Source organism: Podarcis cretensis (genome assembly GCF_951804945.1).
Source record: "Podarcis cretensis genome assembly, chromosome: 9".
NCBI classification, from domain to species: Eukaryota; Metazoa; Chordata; class Lepidosauria; order Squamata; family Lacertidae; genus Podarcis; species Podarcis cretensis.
In genome coordinates this window covers 4,193,032-4,215,458 of record NC_137178.1, presented here as the reverse complement: position 1 = coordinate 4,215,458, position 22,427 = coordinate 4,193,032, and the positions used below count along the sequence as shown (strand labels likewise).

The window sequence follows — 22,427 nt, the reverse complement described above, 5'->3', positions numbered from 1 at the left end:
ATCCCCAGACCACTAGGTAAAGTAAAAGGTAAAGGTACCCCTGCCCGTACGGGCCAGTCTTGACAGACTCTGGGGTTGTGCGCCCATCTCACTTAAGAGGTCAGGGGCCAGCGCTGTCCGGAGACACTTCCGGGTCACGTGGCCAGCGTGACATCGCTGCTCTGGCGAGCCAGAGCCGCACACGGAAACGCCGTTTACCTTCCCGCTGGTAAGCGGTCCCTATTTATCTATTTGCACCCGGAGGTGCTTTCGAACTGCTAGGTTGGCAGGCACTGGGACCGAGCAGCGGGAGCGCACCCCGCCGCAGGGATTCGAACCGCCGACCTTTCGATCGGCAAGTCCTAGGCGCTGAGGCTTTAACCCACAGCGCCACCTGCGTCCCCAACCCCCCAGACCACTAGACCTCTGCTAAAAATGTGCGGGGCCCCTCCAGTTCCAATGTACATGTGTTTTCCAACCTCTATGTCTCTTTGTTGCTGATTTTATCTTTGCTCAGCTGGGACTTTGCAGCAATCCAAAAAATTTTTAACAGATGCAGACCCAGGGCGGGGTTACGCACGACCCCAGCAGCGATCTTCCTTTCAGACCATATTTAACTACCTGGAGAGTGTAATAATAAAATTTAAGGTCTTATATATATAATAAATATTCATAAATGTACCAACCAAACATGTACATAGATAGATGTGAAACCATTTTGACTCCTAAACTGACCAAATGTTTTCTCGGCTAGGAGGGAGGGGGTCAGGGAACCTCCCCATTGTCTCAGGAATTGGGTAATCACCATCTCAAAGGAATGACCAGACTACCAGGAAAGGCAATCAGGTAAGGCATTATCAGATAACCTGGCAGACAGGAAAAACAACACCACCTTTTCTGTGATGTAGGTATGATGTTGGTGGGGGGTGGTCTTGGGTTACACCCCTTCTGTGACATATGTATGATGTATGGGGGGTGGTCTTGAGCTCCAGGGCAGGGAATTAAAAATGTCTATATCAGGCTTTGCACGCCACTGTTCTGGGTTCCTCCTCCTTTCCTGCATGTGAGGGGAGCACCCTGTAGAAACAGATCAATAAAGATCAGGATTACTAGCTGCTTTGATTCTCAATTTTCTCTGGTTGGTCTCTGTTATTTTCGCCTACCAATAGGGAACCCACATAAGGACTCTATACAGGCTCTTGGATACCCCATAAGGGAAAAAGGGCAGATTTATTTTGTTTACAACAAAAGCAACTACCAGTTCTCTCCAGGCGAGTCTCACAAGTTGTACTAAAACAGTGTGTGATGCTCTGTCACGACTCCCTCCTCACTGCCACCTGCGTGTCACAGGTACTGAAAAGCAAGGTGGTTCTCCCGAGAGAAAAGGAAATGGAATATCCAAGGATGCTTTGCGGCAATATTCAAAGCCCATCCTTTACAGAAACCTCCGACGACGACACAAACCACAGGTGCAACAGGGGCTTGTGCAGTTTCTTTTAATTAGGAGTTGTATAAAACAAAACAAAACACAAAAATACCCCGCCCCGGTTTCAAACTGTTACAGCACACCCACAAAACAACCTTCCCAGCATGGCACAACACTGGCCGACTCCTGCAAGCGCGATTATTGGAGAAGTGGAGGCTTCTCATGGCATGATTCCTTCTGTGCTTCCAGGAGGAAATTTAAATGTGGGGGGAGCAGGGAAACAGAGGAGAAGCCCCCAGATCCAGGTATCTAGCTGGCTCTCTGAGCAATGCACTGCGGGGACAAGAACTCACCTTCCCCGGGCAAAAAAGACGAAGTCCGTAGGTGGGGTCAGTGCTATAAACACCGAGGCACTGGCAACAGGAGCACATCGTCACATGCCCTCTGAATCTCCATGTCTCAAAGAAGGACGTTGCGTCAACGTGTAAAAAAATTAAGGCACCACAAAACACAAAAAAGGACCAACAGCTGCCTGGGTCAAACCTCTTGGTTATAGACAGACATGATGGAAACAAAGCCCACGGACACCAAAGACCAGCTCTGTCTGAGAACCCACATGTTGCAAGTCCTTTGCCAGACCCCAGAAGAATTTCAATAGCGCTGGGAACGGAGGGGACAGAACCTCCGGTAGGGGGTCTCGTCTCTCGGGTAGAAGCAAGGACGGCGCATGACGTAGCTGCCGTGGTGCCCACCGATGCGGCTCCTCCTGCGCTGGCGCCAGGAGCGCGGGGGGTCGTTCTCCTCGTCGTGGGAGGGGTAAGCAGGGAAGGGGCCCGGGACGGGCGCGGAGTTGCCGCCAAGGTGGCGGAAGTCGTGAAGTGCTGCAGCTGGGGATGAAAAAGAAAGCGGGAGAATGAAGGAATAAGGCTGTCGCAAGAGGCTAGCTGAATCAGGGCTGTCGAGCTCAGCATCCTTGGTGGGGGGGCAACCAGATGCCTAAATGGGAAGCCGGCAAACAGGATCCCACCACAAAAGCACTTTCCCTTCCTGTTGTTTCCAGCAACTTAGAAGTGGCATTTAGAAGCATGTAACATGGTCCGAAAATTACTTTATCCATCTACTTCCCGCCCTCCCAATTCCATGGTTTCCATATTTACCCTTGCATATTTCACACATAGGGATGCGGGTGGCGCTGTGGGTTAAACCACGGAGCCTACGGCTTGCCGATCAAAAGGTCGGTTGTTCAAATGCCCGTGACGGGGTGAGCTCCCATTGCTCGGTCCCTGCTCCTGCTGGCCACATGACCCGGAAGCTGTACGTCCGCTCCCTTGGCCAATAAAGCGAGATGAGCGCTGCAACTCCCGAGTTGGCCACGACTGGACATAATGGTCAGGGGTCCCTTTACTATTTCACATATACTGCTCAATGCACCCATTTTAACCTACTCATCTTAATAATGAACCTTGTTGCTCGTATTTCAAGTCCTGCTCGCATTTTCATCTTGCTATAGCAGTTCTTGAAATACTCCAATCCTCAAGGCTATTTTTTTGTCCTTTTGGTCTCTAACCTTTGCTGTTAATCTTGCCAATTCCCCATACTCCATCCTTTTTGATGCCCAATTGCCCCATCTTCTTTTAAAGCCATCTAAAGTTGGTGGCTGTCGCTGTGGGAGGGAGTTCCACAGATTAACTGTGAACTCCGCAAGGAGGCCTTCCTATTTAACCTCTCCTGCAACTTCCAACCCTCTCCTCCGTTGCACGCCCACCAGTTCCAATGTCAGGAAAGTGAGAGGAAAAACCTTTTCTGGGTCCGTGGGTAACTTTAAGAACGTCCATGCCTCTCACTTGCCTTTTCTCTGCACTAAAAAGTCCCGGACGCTGTAACTTTTCCTCAGTCCCTCCATCGCCCTGATCCGTTTCAGCAGCCCTTTTCTGAATCCTGCCTTCCTGTCGTATGGCCAAAATTGTACCAGCTGCTCTGCACAGTGGCGTAGTGTGGGTTGTCAGCACCCGGGGCAAGGCAAGTAATTTGCGCCCCCTAACCCGTGGATTTGCGCCCCCTAACCCTAACCCCCAGATGTTGCGCCCGGTGCGGCCGGCCCCCCCTACACCCCCCACGCTACGCCACTGGCTCTGCATCCCTGCCCAAATTCAGTGGTGAGGGCAGGTAGGTCTAACGTCAAGTCCACCTTGGGTGGGCACGGTGCCAGAAGCCCAAAGGATTCTGGGAAGGGTGGGAGAAAGAGCTGGATTGAGGACATACCATCCATGTGGGGCGTCAGGAAGTGGGGGTCCTCAAAGCTACGAAATCCAGAGACGGGTTCGGAGGGCCCCCAGTTGCTGGGAACGAGGACTGAGTCGTCATAAAACTGGGGGACACAGGGGTAAGGCGGTGGATGGGAGTCACGAGGGCCGGGGAGCGGTTGGGAAGCGCCAAGACGGGGCAATGGCAATGGCGGCAAAGGTGTCCCTGGCGTATTCCACGCAGGCTCTGCGGAACGAAGGGAGAGGGCCGTTCAAAGCTGTCATTGAAAGTCTACTCAGTATTGATCCAGAGTAGATTCCAACGTACATACACGTTGCAGGATTCCCCAAAAATAGACCAGAAGCAATTAATATTCCATCCAGCAGAGCATGACTACTACTGAAGGCAAATGAGCATAATGGTCACAAACCCAATACATTCAGGATTGGCACTGTCCATAAGAAGTCCAGTTACAGCAGACTTAACTTACAATAACATATAATAAGACTAAAACCTTAACAGTGGTACCTTGCTTGTCAAACTTAATCCGTTTAACTCCCGGAACCATTCGGAAACCAAGGCACGGCTTCTGACTGGCTGCAGGGTTTGCGGCATTTGGGAGCCGATTTGTTCGGGAGCCAAGACGTTCGACAACCAAGGTACCACCATATACAGAACACCACACCAGAAGGAAAGAGAGACATAAAGAAAAAGTGAAACCCAGGCTCCTTCTAGCCTTATTATTATAGTCAATAAACACACAAGACTTAACCGGCTGTACGACTGAAAAAATAAGATATAATATCCATTGTATTGAATTGTAGATTTCAACAGAAGCAGTTCATAAGGTTCAACGGAAAAAGTAGAAGACCCAGTGGATGAGTTCATTCTCTAATCAGTTTATGCATAAGGTCCATATATGTGAAAGTGTCTATTCCACCTGTCTGTTCATAGAGTCCAACAATCCACATGAAAGGTTGTTGCAGTTCCACAGAATCCTTTCACAGAGTCTAAGACAAGGATTTCCAGAATATTAGCCTTGCTTCGCCGTCCTGGGCTTCATCAGTAGTACAAACTCTAGGTAATGCAAATAAATACAATATCGTAATCTCACACATTTTTACAGCAAAAATAATATTAAAATATATATTTTTTTGTTGAACTTTATAGGCTACTGTTGAAATCTACAATTCAATTCAATGAATAGTATATCTTATTTTTTCAAACGTACAGCCAGTTACGTCTTTTGTGTTTATTGAATATGATTCACGTAACCAGACGTTTGTTGTTGTTTTGCGCTTATTATTATTATAGTCAGCATGACCTTGACAGAAGAGATAACAGAACAGTTGAAGCCAGCCGTACTCAGCTTCTCTGAAGGAGTAACCCGAACATCACGAACCTTCTGCTTGCTTCTTTCACACAGAGAAGCTCCCAGAACCCTCTTGAATTAATTAGAATAGGTAAGATCTCTACACATCAGATCAATGCTTTCTGCACTAAGCAATGCAAACTGAAAATTGCATCCCGGAGTCATTGCCAACCTTCCTTCCCTGCAGTGGAAAGAATGAGAAGCGAGCTGGGATCCTGCCCACTCACCATCCGGGCTCCGGTGCCTGCTGGGCACCACCACGCGCCAGGCGTCCGCCACGTGCGTCAGAAGCAGGTTGGTGATCCTGCGATGCACCACATTGTTCCAGTGGACGCCATCCTTGACCCGGTTCCGCAGGTCGAAGCGGAAGTGGAAGTGGAGGTCCAGGACGTCGAAGAGGTGGAAGCCGGCCAAAGTGGCGCCGTAGAAGTTGCCCTCGATTATGTCATTGCGGAGGGTCTTGCTTAAGTGCTGCAGCTGGGAACAGAATGAAAAATGTAAAGGTAAAGGGACCCCTGACAGTTATGTCCAGTCGCAGACGACTCTGGGGTTGCGGCACTCATCTCGCTTTATTGGCCGAGGGAGCCGGCGTACAGCTTCCGGGTCATGTGGCCAGCATGACTAAGCTGCTTCTGGCGAACCAGAGCAGCGCACGGAAACGCCGTTTACCTTCCAACCGGAGCGGTACTTATTTATCTACTTGCACTTTTGGGCATGCTTTTGAACTGCTAGGTTGGCAGAAGCAGGGACAGAGAAACGGGAGCTCACCCCATCGCAGGGATTAGAACCGCCAACCTTCTGATCGGCCAGCCCAAGAGGATCAGTGGTTTATATAATAATAATAATAATAATAATAATAATAATAATATTTTTTTATTTATACCCCGCCCTTCCTGGTTCAGAAAACTGGGCTCAGGGTGGCTAACAACAAATTTAAAACACTTAATTGTAATACAACATAGAAGCAGCATAAAATACAGTATAAAAGCATGGATAACAATAAAATTCAAAGTTCAAAATCAATTTGGGGGGAAGTCCATCCAATAAACATTAGATAATCCCCAGGGCTAGCTGGCTGAATTGGTCCTACTTGGGCCAGCGAGGAGGCCAGGGGAGAATTAGCTGTGGGGTCTCAGAGTGGGTAATCTTCATAAAAGGGGAGGGGGGGAGAGAAGGGAAATAAAAGATCAGGCTGAATTCAAATTAAAGGCCAGGCGGAATAGCTCTGTCTTACAGGCCCTGTGGAAGGAGGTTAAATCCTGCAGGGCCCTAGTCTTGTAGGGCAGCGGCTGAAGAAGGAGCAAAAAGGGTTTTCTCCTGTGTGTGTTTCTTGTGGCTGATTAGCTGTTCTCCCTGTGCAAAGGTCAGAGGGGGCAGGGTTTCTGTTGAGGTAGGTGATTAGCTGTGGGAGGAGCTTATCAGAGCTTGTAGGGCAGCACAATTTGATCTATCTTTATATTTAGGGGAGCTAGTCTCAAACGTTTGTTGGGGGAGACCTAGGGTTTTTTGGGGGGGAGTTACTTGTCCTGTCTGCACGCTTCTTATGATGGAGGACCACTGTAGCCACCCCCAACGACACCTTCTCAAGATGGAGAGTGAGGGAACAGCTGCAGTCGCCTGCGGTTCCTGCGCAATGTTTGCCATCTTGCCAAAGGTTGCAGGCAGCTTTACCTGCAGCAATTGCATGTTGATTGCCCTCTTAAAAGACAAAGTCCAGCAACTGGAGGAACGTGTGGCTACGCTCCAAAGAATTAGAGAGCTGGAGCTCTTCTTGGAAGCAACAGAGCACACCGTCTCCGCCAAGGAGGAGACAGGGGACTCCCCTGAGAAGGAGGCTAGTTCACCAACACAGGAGCCAGATATATGGAGAAACGTGACTCAAAGAAGTAGGAGGCCCAGGGTTCGCTCTGATTGTTTAGAATTACACAATCGCTTTGAGGTCCTCTCCCCTAGCATGGAAGACAAAGAGCAGACTCCATTTGAGGATCTCTCCCTCATTACAGTCGATCAGGTATATGAAGACGAGCAGCAAAGTCAGTCCTCAGGGAATGTGCAGGCGACCTTGGAACGGACAGCTCACGGAAGAACCCCGACCAAACCTAAGAGGAGGTGATAGGGGATTCCCTACTGAGGGGAACAGATGCAGTGATCTGTGGGCCTGACAAGATGTCTCGGGAAGTGTGCTGTCTCCCCGGGGCTAAGATCCAAGATGTAACTGAACGACTACAAGGAATCATAAAACCCACTGACAAATACCCCTTCCTCTTGGTTCATGTGGGAACCAATGACACTGCAAGCAATAGCCTCCAGAAGATCAAAAGAGACTATGAGGTTCTGGGCAGGAAATTGAAGCAATTAAATGCGCAAATTGTCATCTCATCTGTCCTCCCAGTTGAACGACGTGGCCCAGGGAGAGAGAGAAAAATAGTGGAAGTGAACAGCTGGCTTCGCAAATGGTGTAAACAGGAACGGTTTGGATTCTTAGATCACGGACTGCAGTTTCTTGAAGATGGACTTCTGGCAAGCGATGGGCTGCACCTCACAACGGTTGGGAGGAATGTTTTTGCCAAAAATCTCAGAAACCTCATCAGGAGGGCTTTAAACTGACTAATGTGGGGGAGGAAGACAGTGCTCCTGAAGGTAGGAGTCTATCAATTGATGAAGATGATCATCCAAATGTCATAGACCAAATGGAGCAAACAGCACGCAGACCTAGTGGTGGGAGGAAAAAATCCTTAAATAAGAGACACGGGGGAATGATTAATGGACTTCAATGTCTGTACACTAATGCGCAAAGCATGGGTAATAAACAAGATGAGCTTGAGCTCTTGGTACAGCAAACTAAATATGACATAATAGGCATCACTGAAACCTGGTGGGATAAGTCCCACGACTGGAATGTAATAATGGAGAGTTACAATCTATTTCAGAGAAACAGACCAGACAAGAAAGGAGGAGGAGTGGTGTTATATGTCAGGGATGTGTATACCTGTGAAGAGATCCAAGATTTAGAACCTCAAAGCCAAAGTGAGAGCATTTGGGTCAAAATTAAGGGAGAGATGAATAACAGGGACCTCATTGTGGGAGTTTACTATAGATCCCCAAGCCAAACGGAGGACATAGATGATGCCTTCCTGGAACAGATGGCCAAGCATGCAAAAGGAAGGGAGATAGTAGTAATGGGGGACTTCAATTACCCAGATATTTGCTGGATGTCAAACTCAGCCAAGAGCATAAGGTCAAACAGATTCCTCACTGGCCTTGCAGACAACTTCATTGTCCAGAAAGTGGGAGAAGCAACAAGAGGAACAGCCATTTTAGATCTGGTCCTAACCAATGTTGATGACCTGGTTAGTGGGGTAGAAGTGGAAGGATCATTAGGTGCGAGTGATCATGCTCTTCTGAAGTTTACTATACAGCGGAAAGGAGCAGCCAAGCATACTAGGACTCAATTTCTTGACTTTAAGAAAGCCGACTTCATAAAACTTAGGGAAGTGCTGGGTGAGATCCCATGGACAGTAATGCTAAAAGGAAAGGGAGTTCATGATGGCTGGGAGTTTGTTAAGAGAGAGATAGTAAAAGCACAACTTCAGGCAATACCAATGAGACGGAAACATGGAAAGTGCCTAAAGAAGCCAGGGTGGCTATCTAAAGAACTTTTAACTGAGTTAAGATTAAAAAAGGATGTGTACAAAAAATGGAAAAGGGGGGAAACTACCAAAGAGGAATTCAAACAAATAGCCAGCACGTGTAGACACAAAGAAAAGCTAAAGCACAGAATGAACTCAGGCTTGCTAGAGAGGTTAAAAGCAACAAAAAAGGCTTTTATGGGTATGTTCGTAGCAAAAGGAAGAACAAAGAAACAGTGGGGTCACTCAGAGGAGAAGATGGTGAAATGCAAACAGGGGACACAGAAAGGGCTGAACTCCTCAATGCCTTCTTTGCCTCAGTCTTCTCCGATAAAGAAAACAATGCCCGACCTGAAGAATTTGGAGCAAATGATTCAGCAGAGGAAACACAGCCCAGAATAACTAAGGAGATAGTACAAGAATACTTGGCTAGTTTAGATGTATTCAAGTCTCCAGGGCCAGATGAACTGCATCCAAGAGTATTAAAAGAACTGGCAGATGTGATCTCAGAACCACTGGCAGTCATCTTTGAGAATTCCTGGAGAACAGGCGAAGTCCCGGCAGACTGGAGGAGGGCAAATGTTGTCCCTATTTTCAAAAAGGGGAAAAGAGAGGACCCAAATAATTACCGCCCAGTCAGTCTGACATCAATACCAGGGAAGATTCTGGAGCAGATCATTAAGCAAACAGTTTGTGAGCACCTAGAAAAGAATACTGTGATCACCAATAGTCAGCATGGATTTCTGAAAAATAAGTCGTGTCAGACTAACCTGATCTCGCTTTTTGACAGAATTACAAGCCTGGTAGATGAAGGGAACGCAGTGGATGTAGCCTACCTTGATTTCAGCAAGGCATTTGACAAGGTGCCCCATGATATTCTTGTAAAGAAGCTGGTAAAATGCAGTCTTGACTATGCTACCACTCAGTGGATTTGTAACTGGCTGACTGACCGAACCCAAAGGGTGCTCATCAATGGTTCCTCTTCATCCTGGAGAAGAGTGACTAGTGGGGTGCCACAGGGTTCTGTCTTGGGCCCGGTCTTATTCAACATCTTTATCAACGATTTGGATGATGGACTCAAGGGCATCCTGGATCAAATTTGCAGATGACACCAAACTGGGAGGGGTGGCTAACACCCCAGAGGACAGGATCACACTTCAAAACGACCTTGACAGATTAGAGAACTGGGCCAAAACAAACGAGATGAATTTTAACAGGGAGAAATGTAAAGTATTGCACTTGGGCAAAAAAAATGAGAGGCACAAATACAAGATGGGTGACACCTGGCTTGAGAGCAGTACATGTGAAAAGGATCTAGGAGTCTTGGTTGACCACAAACTTGACATGAGCCAACAGTGTGACGCGGCAGCTAAAAAAGCCAATGCAATTCTGGGCTGCATCAATAGGAGTATTGCATTTAGATCAAGGGAAGTAATAGTGCCACTGTATTCTGCTCTGGTCAGACCTCACCTGGAGTACTGTGTCCAGTTCTGGGCACCACAGTTCAAGAAGGACACTGACAAACTGGAAAGTGTCCAGAGGAGGGCAACCAAAATGGTCAAAGGCCTGGAAACGATGCCTTATGAGGAACGGCTAAGGGAGCTGGGCATGTTTAGCCTGGAGAAGAGGAGGTTAAGGGGTGATATAATAGCCATGTTCAAATATATAAAAGGATGTCACATAGAGGAGGGAGAAAGGTTGTTTTCTGCTGCTCCAGAGAAGCGGACACGGAGCAATGTTTCCAAACTACAAGAAAAAAGATTCCACCTAAACATTAGGAAGAACTTCCTGACAGTAAGAGCTGTTCGGCAGTGGAATTTGCTGCCAAGGAGTGTGGTGGGGTCTCCTTCTTTGGAGGTCTTTAAGCAGAGGCTTGACAACCATATGTCAGGAGTGCTCTGATGGTGTTTCTGCTTGGCAGGGGGTTGGACTCGATGGCCCTTGTGGTCTCTTCCAACTCTATGATTCTATGATTCTATATACTCCCATAGAGACTACCTTACACTGCATTTAAAACCAAAATCGCATTTGGATAGAAACTGTTTCTCAGGCGGCTAGTCCTAGTCTTTATAACCCTGGACCTTCTTCCAGAAGGCAGAAGCTGAAAGAGATCATTTCCGGGGTGCGCGGTATCCTGCGCTATCTCTGCAGCTGATCCAAGCTGGGAAGAGTGCACCCAATTATTATCTCCGCAGTCTTTACAACCCTGGACAGCATTGTTTTTCCCCTGACTGTGGGAGCAGATCGTAGCCATCATAGTCTGCTCTCACACTACAGTGGACCCCATCCCAGAACCCGGAAGCGCATTCCCGCCTCCCCTTACCTCTGGAACAAGGAAGCCCCCTGTCACCCTGGGCCCTAGAGGCATGGTCATGTTCCAGATGACCAAACAGGAGGCTGGGAGGACAGCGTCCAGCCGGTTGAAGACCGTCTCCAGGTTCTTGCGATATGCCTTCATGGAAGACGGGCCGTACCTGCTCAGAGAGTAGAGGAAAGCACCAGTGTCAGGTCACAGCGGAGTCCCCTTGGCCGAGCCAGGAGATTTCAGGGATCAGGCTGGGGAGTACCACTTCTCTCTCTCTCTCCATATCTATCTATCTATCTATCTATCTATCTATCTATCTATCTATCTATCTATCTATCTATCTATCTAATCTATCTATATCTATCATTTTTTATTGCTTTTTCAATTTTTTACATTTATATAACATCTTCCCTCCCTCCTCCTTCTGGTTTTCTTATATCAGGGGTCAACAAACTTTTTCAGCAGGGGGCCGGTTCATTGTCCCTCAGAGCTTGTTGGGGGCCAGACTATATTTTTTTGGGGGGGTGGGGAATGAACGAATTCCTATGCCCCACAAATAACCCAGAGATGCATTTTAAATAAAAGCACACATTCTACTCATGTAAAAACACCAGGCAAGCCCCACAAATATGTTCTATGCCGTGTACTTTGATTTTTTTTTTTTAGTTTCTTTTAGCTTTTTCCATTATTATTATTAAGGGTTTTTCTTTTGCGATTTCGGTTGTTTATATTCATCTGTATTTATTTAAAGCAAAATAAAAGTATTAAAATAAATAAATAAATAAATAAATAAATAAATAAATTTGGAGGAATAGGAAGAGACCTCTTCGTCCCTGCTGTTACTGCTGGCAATTGCTATTCAGCGATTCCCCCCATGTTTCTAAAGAACGGCGCTATTTTATGGATTTTTGCCCATCTGCCTTCTTGGAAAATGCCCAGTGGCTTATAGGGAAAGGGAGGAATATACATAATAGAATTGTGGAAGGGATCTCGAGGGTCATCTATTCCAACCCCCTGCAACGCAGGAACATAGCTGTCAACTTTTCCCTTTTCTTGCGAGGAATCCTATTCGGAATAAGGGAATTTCCCTTTAAAAAAGGGGAACGTTCACAGCTATGTGCAGGAATCTTCTGTCCAACGTAGGGCTCGAACCCACAACCTGGAGATTAACATTCTCACGCTCTGCCGACTGAACTATCCCAGCATGCACCACCTACAAGAACATCGCAATAAACAGGCCTACCTAGAAACGTCCCAGACACAGGAGTTGAGGACCAAGATGTCCGGTTGCGGTCCGGCTTGGAAATCTTCCAGAATGCTCTCCACGTACTCTGAGTAGACGCGCGTGAGGAAATAGAAGCGGACAAGGTGGTGGCCGGTGCGATACTGGCGCACCTCGCGGTAACGGGTGCCGTTGTGGAGGGAGCCCAGCACCCCTCCTTCCACCAGGTGGTCGTCTTCGAAGCGCAGCTCCCCCTGCAGATGGGGGTGAAGGGGAGACAGAAAGCAGTCAGAAAATTGTGGGGCCAGTTGGATATAACATATAGCTTAAAGAATGGGAGAGGTTCATGCTGGGAATTGCAGCTCCATAAGGGTCAAGCTAGGGACGCGGGTGGCGCTGTGGGTTAAACCACAGAGCCTAGGGCTTGCCAATCAGAAGGTCGGCGGTTCGAATCCCCGCGACGGGGTGAGCTCCCGTTGCTCGGTCCCTGCTGCTGCCCACCTAGCAGTTTGAAAGCACAAAGTGCAAGTAGATAAATAGGTACTGCTCCGGCGGGAAAGTAAACGGCATTTCCGTGCGCTGCTCTGGCTCGCCAGAAGTGGCTTAGTCATGCTGGCCACATGACCCGGAAGCTGAACGCCGGCTCCCTCGGCCAATAAAGCGAGATGAGCGTCGCAACCCCAGAGTCGGCCACGACTGGACCTAATGGTCAGGGGTCCCATTACCTTTAAGGGACAAGCTACAGTTCCCGGGATTCCTTACAGAAAGTAAAATGCTTTAAATGTGTGGGTGCGATCTTTGTCTGGATTCCAGTATTTCTTGGTGGTGTTTAACTGGAAAAGTAAGGATGGCAACTGAGGGACCTCTCGAGGAGCTAACTGATGCAATGACTTGTCCCATCTGCCTGGGATATTTCAAAGATCCTGTGATGTTGGACTGTGGGCATAATTTCTGCAAAGCCTGCATTGTCCAGTCCTGGCCTGAATCTGAGGGAGCCTCTGCTTGCCCCGAGTGCAGGAGACTCTATCAGCCAATGGACAGCAGGCCAAACTGGCAACTGGCAAAAGTGGTCCAGCTTGCCAAGCTGTGGGTGGAGAGAGACCCAGAAAGGAGAAGGGAGGTGTGTAAAAGGCATCAGAAGCCCCCGAAGTTCTTTTGTAAGGATGATGAAGCCCCGCTTTGTATGGTGTGTAAGCAGTCTGATTGGCCCTAGAACAATAGGATCCAGAATGCAGCAGTCTGATTGGCCCTAGAACAATAGGATCCAGAATGCAGCAGTCTGATTGGCCCTAGAACAATAGAATCCAGAATGCAGCAGCCTGATTGGCCCCAGAACAATAGGATCCAGAATGCAGCAGCCTGATTGGCCCTAGAACAATAGGATCCAGAATGCAGCAGTCTGATTGGCCCTAGAACAATAGAATCGAGAATGCAGCAGCCTGATTGGCCCCAGAACAATAGGATCCAGAATGCAGCAGTCTGATTGGCCCCAGAACAATAGGATCCAGAATGCAGCAGTCTGATTGGTCCGAGAACAACAGGATTCAGAATGCAGCAGTCCAATTGGTCCATAGGAGCCACCCAATCCAGCTCCAGGTGGAAGTGAATCTGCAACCCGATTGGCCTACAGGAGAATCCCGTAATTAGCCAATCATGTGGGGCCCATTGTGTAAATAATGTATATAAAGCAGACATTCTGGGGGAACTTCCATTCCTCCTCACCACTATGAGCTGAATAAAGAGCATGAAATCCACTCTCGACTCTGAGTATATTTCACGGACCAAGGCGCACAGTGGCCATAAGGTAGCCCTGTTGGAGGAGGTTGCCCGAGAGCTCAAGGAGAAAACCAAGGCCCAGCTGAAGGCTATGGAGGAAGAGAGGAAGAACCGTGAGGGCTGCAAAATTACTGAAGAGCTGGGAAGATCAGAATGGCTGAAAATGTGACTGGACCCAATCCCCTGTCACTCTGTCTGAGGACCCTAAGGGTGTGAGATGCAAGGCGTAAAAGATTTGGAACCTGCCTCTCCACCCTCTGATGTTGTACAAAACACAAAACAATCCAACTCACACAAGCATCAGTCTGAAGACAAGTGTGAGAGTCCTGGGAAACTTTAGCCCCATCCCATAATTCAATGTGCATGTTCAGTCATTGGGGGGGGGGGGGTAGATGGCAGGCTCCACCTCCCCACCTGTAAACTTGCATTTGAACTCCCATGGAAAATTCCCACGTAGAGGGATCTGTTCAGGAATTCAAATGTACATTGCTGTTGTTTAGTCATGTCCGACTCTTCGTGATCCCCTGGACCAGAGCACGCCAGGCACTCCTGTCTTCCACTGCCTCCCGCAGTTTGGTCAAACTCATGCTGGTAGCTTCGAGAACACTGTCCAACCATCTCATCCTCGGTCATCCCCTTCTCCTTGTGCCCTCCATCTTTCCCAACATCAGGGTCTTTTCCAGGGAGTCTTCTCTTCTCATGAGGTGGCCAAAGTCTTGGAGCCTCAAGCTTCAGGATCTGTCCTTCCAGTGAGCACTCAGGGCTGATTTCCTTCAGAATGGAGAGGTTTGATCTTCTTGCAGTCCATGGGACTCTCAAGAGTCTCCTCCAGCACCAGAATTCAAAAGCATCCATTCTTCGGCAATCAGCCTTCTTTATGGTCCAGCTCTCACTTCCATACATCACTAATGGGAAAACCATAGCTTAAACTATATGGGCCTGCTTCTGTTGAGGAAGCCTTGATACTCATCTTTACCTAGTTGATTCTAGGTTCTCAAATTCCTTCTAAACTAACACTTTTGCCCAGGTAGAAGACTGTTTTATTTCTGGACTTTGAGAGGATCTATTAGAACTTTAATTTCAGCCTTGTTTTGTTGAATCCCTAAAATAAACTGTTGGGAACAATTCTTTAACATACCTCAGGCAGGGAGTAAATATACACCTGAGGTACCAGAGTCCTTGACTTACAATGGTTCCTTGAGTGAACTGATGTGTTATAATGCCATCTCACCCATCTTGCATTTTTATGTGCTCATCGGATATTCTGATCAAGTGGTTTGCTGAGGTTTGTTCTTATATATTTTTGGGGTGGGGTGGGGGTTGGTTACATATGAGTACTGGAAAAATAAAAATAAAGCTTTAAAAAAAAATGGGAGAGGTTGTGGAAAGAAAGAATAAAATTCACAGCTTGTAATGCCTTGAAAGAGAATATGATGAAAATGATGTATAGATGGTATATTACACCTGTGAAATTAGCTAAAATGTATAAGATAAATAATAAATGTTGGAAATGTAAAGAAAAAGAAAAAACATTTTATCATATATGGTGGGAATGTACGAAAGTAAAAAACTTCTGGGAAATTATATATAATGAGTTGAAAAAGATGTTGAAATATACATTTTTTAAAAAAACCAGAAGCATTTTTACTTGGTATTACAGGTGAGGATATTAACAGACAAGATGTTAAATTGTTTTTATATGCAACAACAGCGGCAAGAGTATTGTTAGCCCAGAAATAGAAGCAAGAAGAAATTCCGACGAAAGAAGAACGGCAGACGAAATTAATGGACTATGCAGAATTGGACAAAATGACAGGAAGGATTCGAAACCTGCGGGACCAGAGATTCACAGAAGATTGGAAGAAATATACGAACTATTTGAAGAGCATCTGTAATCAACAAATTGCGCTAGTAGAACTACAAGAAGTTTTGTAAGGAGAAATATACGAAGTGTTACAAAGCAGAGAGAGATTAGAGATATTAGTTATGAAATTTAAATGTAATAGTTAAAGTAAGAAATGTAAATTAAGTGAATAGATTGGAAAATTTTCAGATGTGACTGATGGAAGTCAAAAAACGGTATAAGATATAAAAGTATGTTTAATTATTGTTGAAAATGATACATTAAAAAAATATTATATATATATATATATATGAAGATTGTGGGGCTGGGGCGCAAGCTGGCGGTGCGGCAAGCGGCATCTCGTCAGATCTTCCGCATGCCACATGTTGGACAAGTAAGGTGTTATTATGTTGACTGGAGGATGGTACACCTTGGTTTCTGAACATTTCGGAAATCAAATGGACTTCCAGAGCGGAGTAAGCTTGGCGCTTTTGTTTTTGCTATCTATTTTGCGATTTTGCTTTTTGAGGCTTTCTCGGTTCATTTGTTTTTGTGATGGTGTGGAACCCAGTTCAGCTAGTAATCATCAGGCCAATCGCCCACCTGGTCCAGCATCCTTTTCTTGAAGCAGCTGACCAGATGAAGGCATAGGCAAACTCAGCCCTCCAGATGTTTTGGGACTACAACTCCCATCATCCCTAGCTAACAGGACCAGTGGTCGGGGATGATGGGAGTTATAGTCCCAAAACATCTGGAGGGCCAAGTTTGCCTATGCCTGCCCCAATGCAGATAATTACAATAAGAACAGCACCATTCAGTAGAAGCAGTCAGTTCCCTGTTGGGACAAAGTCTTTGCCTGATGGCGGAGGGACGACGAGGAGGGAGCCAGTCTGGCTTCTCTGGCTTCTTCTGACTGGAAGGAGCCACTACAGAGAAGGCCCTGCCCCGTGTCTCCACCAAGCCTGCCTGTGCAGGTGGAAGGACCGAGAGAAGGGCCTCCCTCGAAGATCTCCAGACCTGGGCGAGGGGATACGGTCTCTCAGAGAGCTTGGACCCAAGCCAGGTATTTCGGACACGGCAGGCGTCACTTCCTCACCCCCAACCCCTGGCGTGGAACGGCCTCCATCGGCTACCTTGGACTTCAGCTGGGAAGCCGTGAGCAAGGAGTCGCTCTGCAGCAGCTGGACCAGATCCTTGTACACACATCGCTGGACTGCAAGAGGAGGAGGAAACACAACAAGGAGAATTAGCCTTCTCCTTCCCCTCTGATCCAAGTACAGTGGACGCTCGGGTTGCGAACGTGATCTGTGCGGGAGGCACGTCCGCAACCCACAGCGCCGCTTCTGCGCAAAGCGGGATTTAGCGGTTCTGCACATGCGTGAACGCTGAAACCCAGAAGTAACCTGTTCCGCTACTTCCAGGTTTTGGCGCGTCCATAACCCAAAAATGCGCAACCTGGAGCGTATGTAACCCGAGGTATGACTGTACAGGAGAGGTGATGTAAATGCAAATATAAGATGCACCTCCTGGATCAGGCCCATGGCCCATCTAGTCCAGCATTCTGTTCTCACAGCCGCCAAAACCCCTGGGCAGGATCCGAACACAAGTTCCCTCTCCCTTCCTGTGGTTTCAAGCAATTGAAATTCAGAAGCATCGCTGCCTCTGACTGTGGACGGCAGAGCGTAGCCATCCTGGCTAATAGCCACGCATAGTTCTCTCCTCCTCCATGAATTTGCCCAATCCTCTTCCTCCCTCTTGTGGCAGGGAGTTCCAGAGTTTAATCACGTGCCGCGCAACAGACTGTCTTTTTCATCCGTCCTGAATCCGCTTCACTGGATGTCCACCAGCGTTACGAGAGAGGGAGAGAAGATTTCCTCTCTCTCCCCCTTTCTCCATTCCACCCTTCCTTGAACGGGGTCCCCAGAGTTCATCTAGCCCAACCCTCCTGCCTCACCTCCTCCAGAAGAACTGACTCACTCACTTGAGTCGCCCAGGATGACCACAAACTTGTTGTGCAGGAGCTGGTGAGCCTCTTTCGAACTGAACATCGGCATGGTTCGAGTCTTCCGGCCGAGAGTAGCCTTGCGCTTGCCAGAGAAGAGAAGAGAAAGTCTCGCCCGCCCAGATTGCAGTGGTACAATCTACCAGCTCCACCTGGCAGCTTCTGATGTCCCAGCGATCGTAATACGTGGCTGGAGGGCTGTGTTTGACCTGGCAGGTTATGAGAAGTGCAGGCCTGTGTGAATCAAAGGGGAAGGGAGGGGGATTATTGGAGTCATAGAATCGTAGAGTTGGAAGGGACCATGGGGCCACCTAGCCTAACCCCCTGGAGTGAAGAAGGTTGTTGTTTTTATTCTGTCTTTTATCAGAGGGCTTGGGCTGGGTGTTCATCAGTATGCGGATGATACCCAGCTCTACCTCTCCTTCAAATCAGAACCAGTGAAGGCGGTGAAGGTCCTGTGTGAGTGTCTGGAGGCGGTTGGAGGATGGATGGCAGCTAACAGAATGAGGTTGAATCCTGACAAGACAGAAGTACTGTTTTGGGGGGACAGGAAGCGGGCTGGTGTGGAGGATTCCCTGGTCCTGAATGGGGTAACTGTGCCCCTGAAGGACCAGGTGCGCAGCCTGGGAGTCATTCTGGACTCACAGCTGTCCATGGAGGCACAGGTCAATTCTGTGTCCAGGGCAGCTGTCTACCAGCTCCATCTGATACGCAGGATGAGAACCTCCCTGCCCGCAGACTCTCACCAGAGTGGTGCATGCTCTGGTTATCTCTCACTTGGACTACTGCAATGCGCTCTACGTGGGGCTACCTTTGCAGGTGACCCAGAAACTGCAATTAATCCAGAATGCGGCAGCTAGACTGGTGACTGGGAGCGGCCACCGAGACCACATAACACCAGTCTTGAAAGACCTACACTGGCTCCCAGTACGTTTCCGACCACAATTCAAAGTGTTGGTGCTGACCTTTAAAGCCCTAAACGGCCTCGGTCCTGTATACCTGAAGGAGCGTCTCCACCCCCATCGTTCTGCCCAGACACTGAGATCCAGCTCCGAGGGCCTTCTGGCAGTTCCCTTCCTGCGAGAAGTGAGGTTACAGGGAACCAGGCATAGGGCCTTCTCAGTGGTGGCGCCCAGCCCTTCAGATGTGAAGGAAATAAGCAGCTATCTTATCTTTAAAAGACATCTGAAGGCAGCCCTGTTCAGGGAAGTTTTTAATATTTAATGCTGTATTGTTTTAAACACTTGATTGGAAGCCGCCCAGAGTGGCTGGGGAAACTCAGCCAGATGGGCGGGGTATAAATAATAAATTTTTATTATTTTATTATTACTATTATTACAATCCCCCACCCCAAAGTCCCTGGAAGGCCGCAGAAACAAAACTCCGCGGTGGGGAAAGGAAGGGGGAATTGGCACAGCCAGAGAGGGCCTGCCCAACGGAAGCTGCTCAATTGTGGATCTGAGGCCACACCAATTTGGCTCCCGCGGTTTTGAACCCTGAAAATCATGTGAAAGAACTAGGGAACTTACCTTCAGGCCTCGGTCCAACTGGGAGTACGTGGAGATTTCTGGGCCACCGTTTAAAAACCTCTGCCTTGGTCCATCGTTAATTCCCTTTCCATTGTGTACGTTCTGCTTCTTGAATACTGGGAAGAGTGAATTGTTTTAAGGGAAAGTTACAGTCAAGCCAGGTAGGTGAGATCATAGAATGGCAGCGTTGGGAGGGACCTCCGAAGACCATCTAGTCCAACTGCGAGAACCCCACAGTCCTGGGCACCACAGTTCAAGAAGGACACTGACAAACTGGAACGTGTCCAGAGGAGGGCAACCAAAATGGTCAAAGGCCTGGAAACGATGCCTTATGAGGAACGGCTAAGGGAGCTGGGCATGTTTAGCCTGGAGAAGAGGAGGTTAAGGGGTGATATGATAGCCATGTTCAAATATATAAAAGGATGTCACATAGAGGAGGGAGAAAGGTTGTTTTCTGCTGCTCCAGAGAAGCGGACACGGAGCAATGGATCCAAACTACAAGAAAGAAGATTCCACCTAAACATTAGGAAGAACTTCCTGACAGTAAGAGCTGTTCGACAGTGGAATTTGCTGCCAAGGAGTGTGGTGGAGTCTCCTTCTTTGGAGGTCTTTAAGCAGAGGCTTGACAACCATATGTCAGGAGTGCTCTGATGGTGTTTCCTGCTTGGCAGGGGGTTGGACTCGATGGCCCTTGTGGTCTCTTCCAACTCTATGATTCTATGATTCTATGAAATGCCTTTTACGAAAACCCACGAAACATGCAGACAAAATGCAGCTACAGAAATGCAAACCAAGCCTGGGGAGCTCACACCCCTCTCTGCCAGCAACTTCTCCAAGAAAGCTGAGGATGGAAAATGTAAGGATTTCCTAATTTTGCATGCACAACAACCCTGTGAAGTAGGTCAGGCTGCGAGACAGAGACTCACCAAGGTCTTTTCTTTTTAAATGCAAGGTCTACACCATGGGTAGGCAAACTAAGGACCAGGGGCTGGCTCCGGCCCAATCACCTTCTCAATCTGGCCCGCAGGCGGTCTGGGAATCAGCATGTTTTTACATGAGTAAAATGTGCCCTTTTATTTAAAATGCATCTCTGGATTATTTGTGGGGCATAGGAATTTGTTCAATTCCCTCCCCCCCCCAAAAAAAAATATAGTCCGGACCCCCACAAGGTCTGAGGGACAGTGGACCAGCCCCCTGCTGAAAAAGTTTGTTGACCCTACACCCTAACAGCCAAAGAAGGCTTTTATGCTTATTTGCTGGGATTTTACACTCAAATTTCAGATCCAGGAAATGCATCTGACAATTTGAAGTGCCTCTGGCCTCTCTTTCTCATCCGCTCTTTCTCAACTGGGGTCAGAGCCCAGCAAGCACTCAGGAGAATGCTGCAAGTACTTACTTGAGGTGCATGAAAAGGAGGCCCCAATCCACTGGAATCCACAGAGTCAAACAGCAGGAGCTCTTGCTTGCATTTAAAAGCAACCGTCAGGCAAGCAGAATTGGCTCCTCAGCTTAATCCCAGGTGGGATATAAATGCCCCGCCCTTAATTTGCAGTGAAAAGGGGCAGATCCGAGACACCAAAAATGGCCGCAATACACAAGGCACTTGTTCAGGAGTAACCCAATTCATCTTGTTGGGCTTCTCCCAGGGGAGAGCAAACTGAGGACTGAGGCTACCCAAAGCCAAAAATCACTGAAGCTACAATCTTCTGTTTGTTTACTGGAGAGTAAGCCCGCTACCAGGGACGCGGGTGGCGCTGTGGGTAAAAGCCTCAGCGCCTAGGGCTTGCCGATCGAAAGGTCGGCGGTTCGAATCCCTGCGGCGGGGTGCGCTCCCGCTGCTCGGTCCCAGCGCCTGCCAACCTAGCAGTTCGAAAGCACCTCTGGGTGCAAGTAGATAAATAGGGACCGCTTACCAGCGGGAAGGTAAACGGCGTTTCCGTGTGCGGCTCTGGCTCGCCAGAGCAGCGATGTCACGCTGGCCACATGACCCGGAAGTGTCTCCGGACAGCGCTGGCCCCTGGCCTCTTAAGTGAGATGGGCGCACAACCCCAGAGTCTGTCAAGACTGGCCCGTACGGGCAGGGGTACCTTTACCTTTACCTTTAAGCCCGCTACCAAATTCAGCAGGTCTTACTTCTGAGTAGGTCTGATTCACACCAAACATTTAAAATAATCTTAGCCGACAGACAGTAGCAATATATGAAGCAACACAATTCTTATAACTAACATTCTTTGTACTCCCAATGATGTGAACGATTGTAAAACTTGTAAAACAAGAAATTAAAAATGACTTCTAATTAGTCTCGCTGTACTTTATCTGTTGATTATCTTATACCGCACAGTTACATATTTCTTATATAGTTTCTGCTAACTTCCCTACAAACTTATATTTATACAATGCAAGGTTCAATCTAATTCTGCCAAGAAGTTTCCTTTTATTCTGTAATTTTTTAAGTATTCTGTTTGTTTGTCAGTTTATAGTTTGTTTATACAGTAGTTCATTTAACTGTATGTTTGTCTGTTGGTTTGTTTGCTTTCCTGAAATAAATGTATCTATTTTAAAACAATATAGTTTTTTAAAATATCTTAGCCATGACTTCCCCCATAGAATACCAGAACTATGGTTTGCTTAAGAATCCTTGACCTCACAGAGCTACAATTTCACCTCTTTTACTGTTAATTATCCTTAAAACGTTTAAAACTGCTTTTAACAGTTAATTTTAATAGTCTTTGTAATCCGACCAGTGGTTTTATTACAATCAAGCGGTGTATATTTTTTTGTTAAATCGGTTTTTTAAAAATGCATGTGTTGGAGAACTTTAATAAGAGGTTCCTAGACTGGAGGGATTTCTCCCAGAAACTTTTAAAGGATGGGGGCTCCAAGGGAAAAGATTTGCTGAAATGCAAATGGGCAAACTCAAAAACAAGGAGGCTGGAAAGAACTACATCCAAAGCAATGTTTCTTGTACACTTCCAGATTACAGTGGTACCTCGGGTTAAGTACTTAATTCGTTCTGGAGGTCCGTTCTTAACCTGAAACTGTTCTTAACCTGAAGCACCACTTTAGCTAATGGGGCCTCCTGCTGCTGCCGCGCCGCCGG

General features: G+C 47.5%; 1 protein-coding gene and 1 long non-coding RNA gene across 2 annotated transcripts in view; one reads left to right on the top strand and one right to left on the bottom strand.

The window, feature by feature from the left end:
* LOC307224469 overlaps positions 1-2,771 on the top strand; it is a 251,115-nt gene extending 248,344 nt beyond the window's left edge. The window contains exon 3 of the long non-coding RNA XR_013842556.1: positions 2,584-2,771. This is a non-coding gene — a long non-coding RNA (uncharacterized lncRNA). The remainder of the gene's footprint in view (positions 1-2,583) is intronic.
* Positions 1,462-17,988, bottom strand: LOC307224276 (PC-esterase domain-containing protein 1A-like). Its single transcript, XM_079991006.1, has 7 exons — positions 17,778-17,988; positions 16,930-17,009; positions 12,199-12,431; positions 10,974-11,124; positions 5,249-5,498; positions 3,668-3,895; positions 1,462-2,292 (listed from the first exon to the last, which is right to left on the bottom strand). The coding sequence occupies exons 1-7, from the start codon at positions 17,848-17,850 to the stop codon at positions 2,057-2,059; spliced, it is 1,251 nt and encodes a 416-aa protein (XP_079847132.1). The 5' UTR covers positions 17,851-17,988; the 3' UTR covers positions 1,462-2,056.
* Between the last annotated feature and the right edge of the window lie 4,439 nt (positions 17,989-22,427).

What these genes read in the sequence shown, in the direction of transcription:
- LOC307224276 (XM_079991006.1), bottom strand. Translation starts at nt 17,850, where the DNA reads ATGCCGATGTTCAGTTCGAAAGAGGCTCACCAGCTCCTGCACAACAAG. An exon ending in CTTCCCAGCTGAAGTCCAAG is followed by an intron (nt 12,432 to 16,929) that starts GTAGCCGATGGA and finishes CCCCATCTGCAG; the next exon opens with GGGGAGCTGCGCTTCGAAGA. An exon ending in CAGGCACCGGAGCCCGGATG is followed by an intron (nt 3,896 to 5,248) that starts GTGAGTGGGCAG and finishes TTCGTTCCGCAG; the next exon opens with AGCCTGCGTGGAATACGCCA.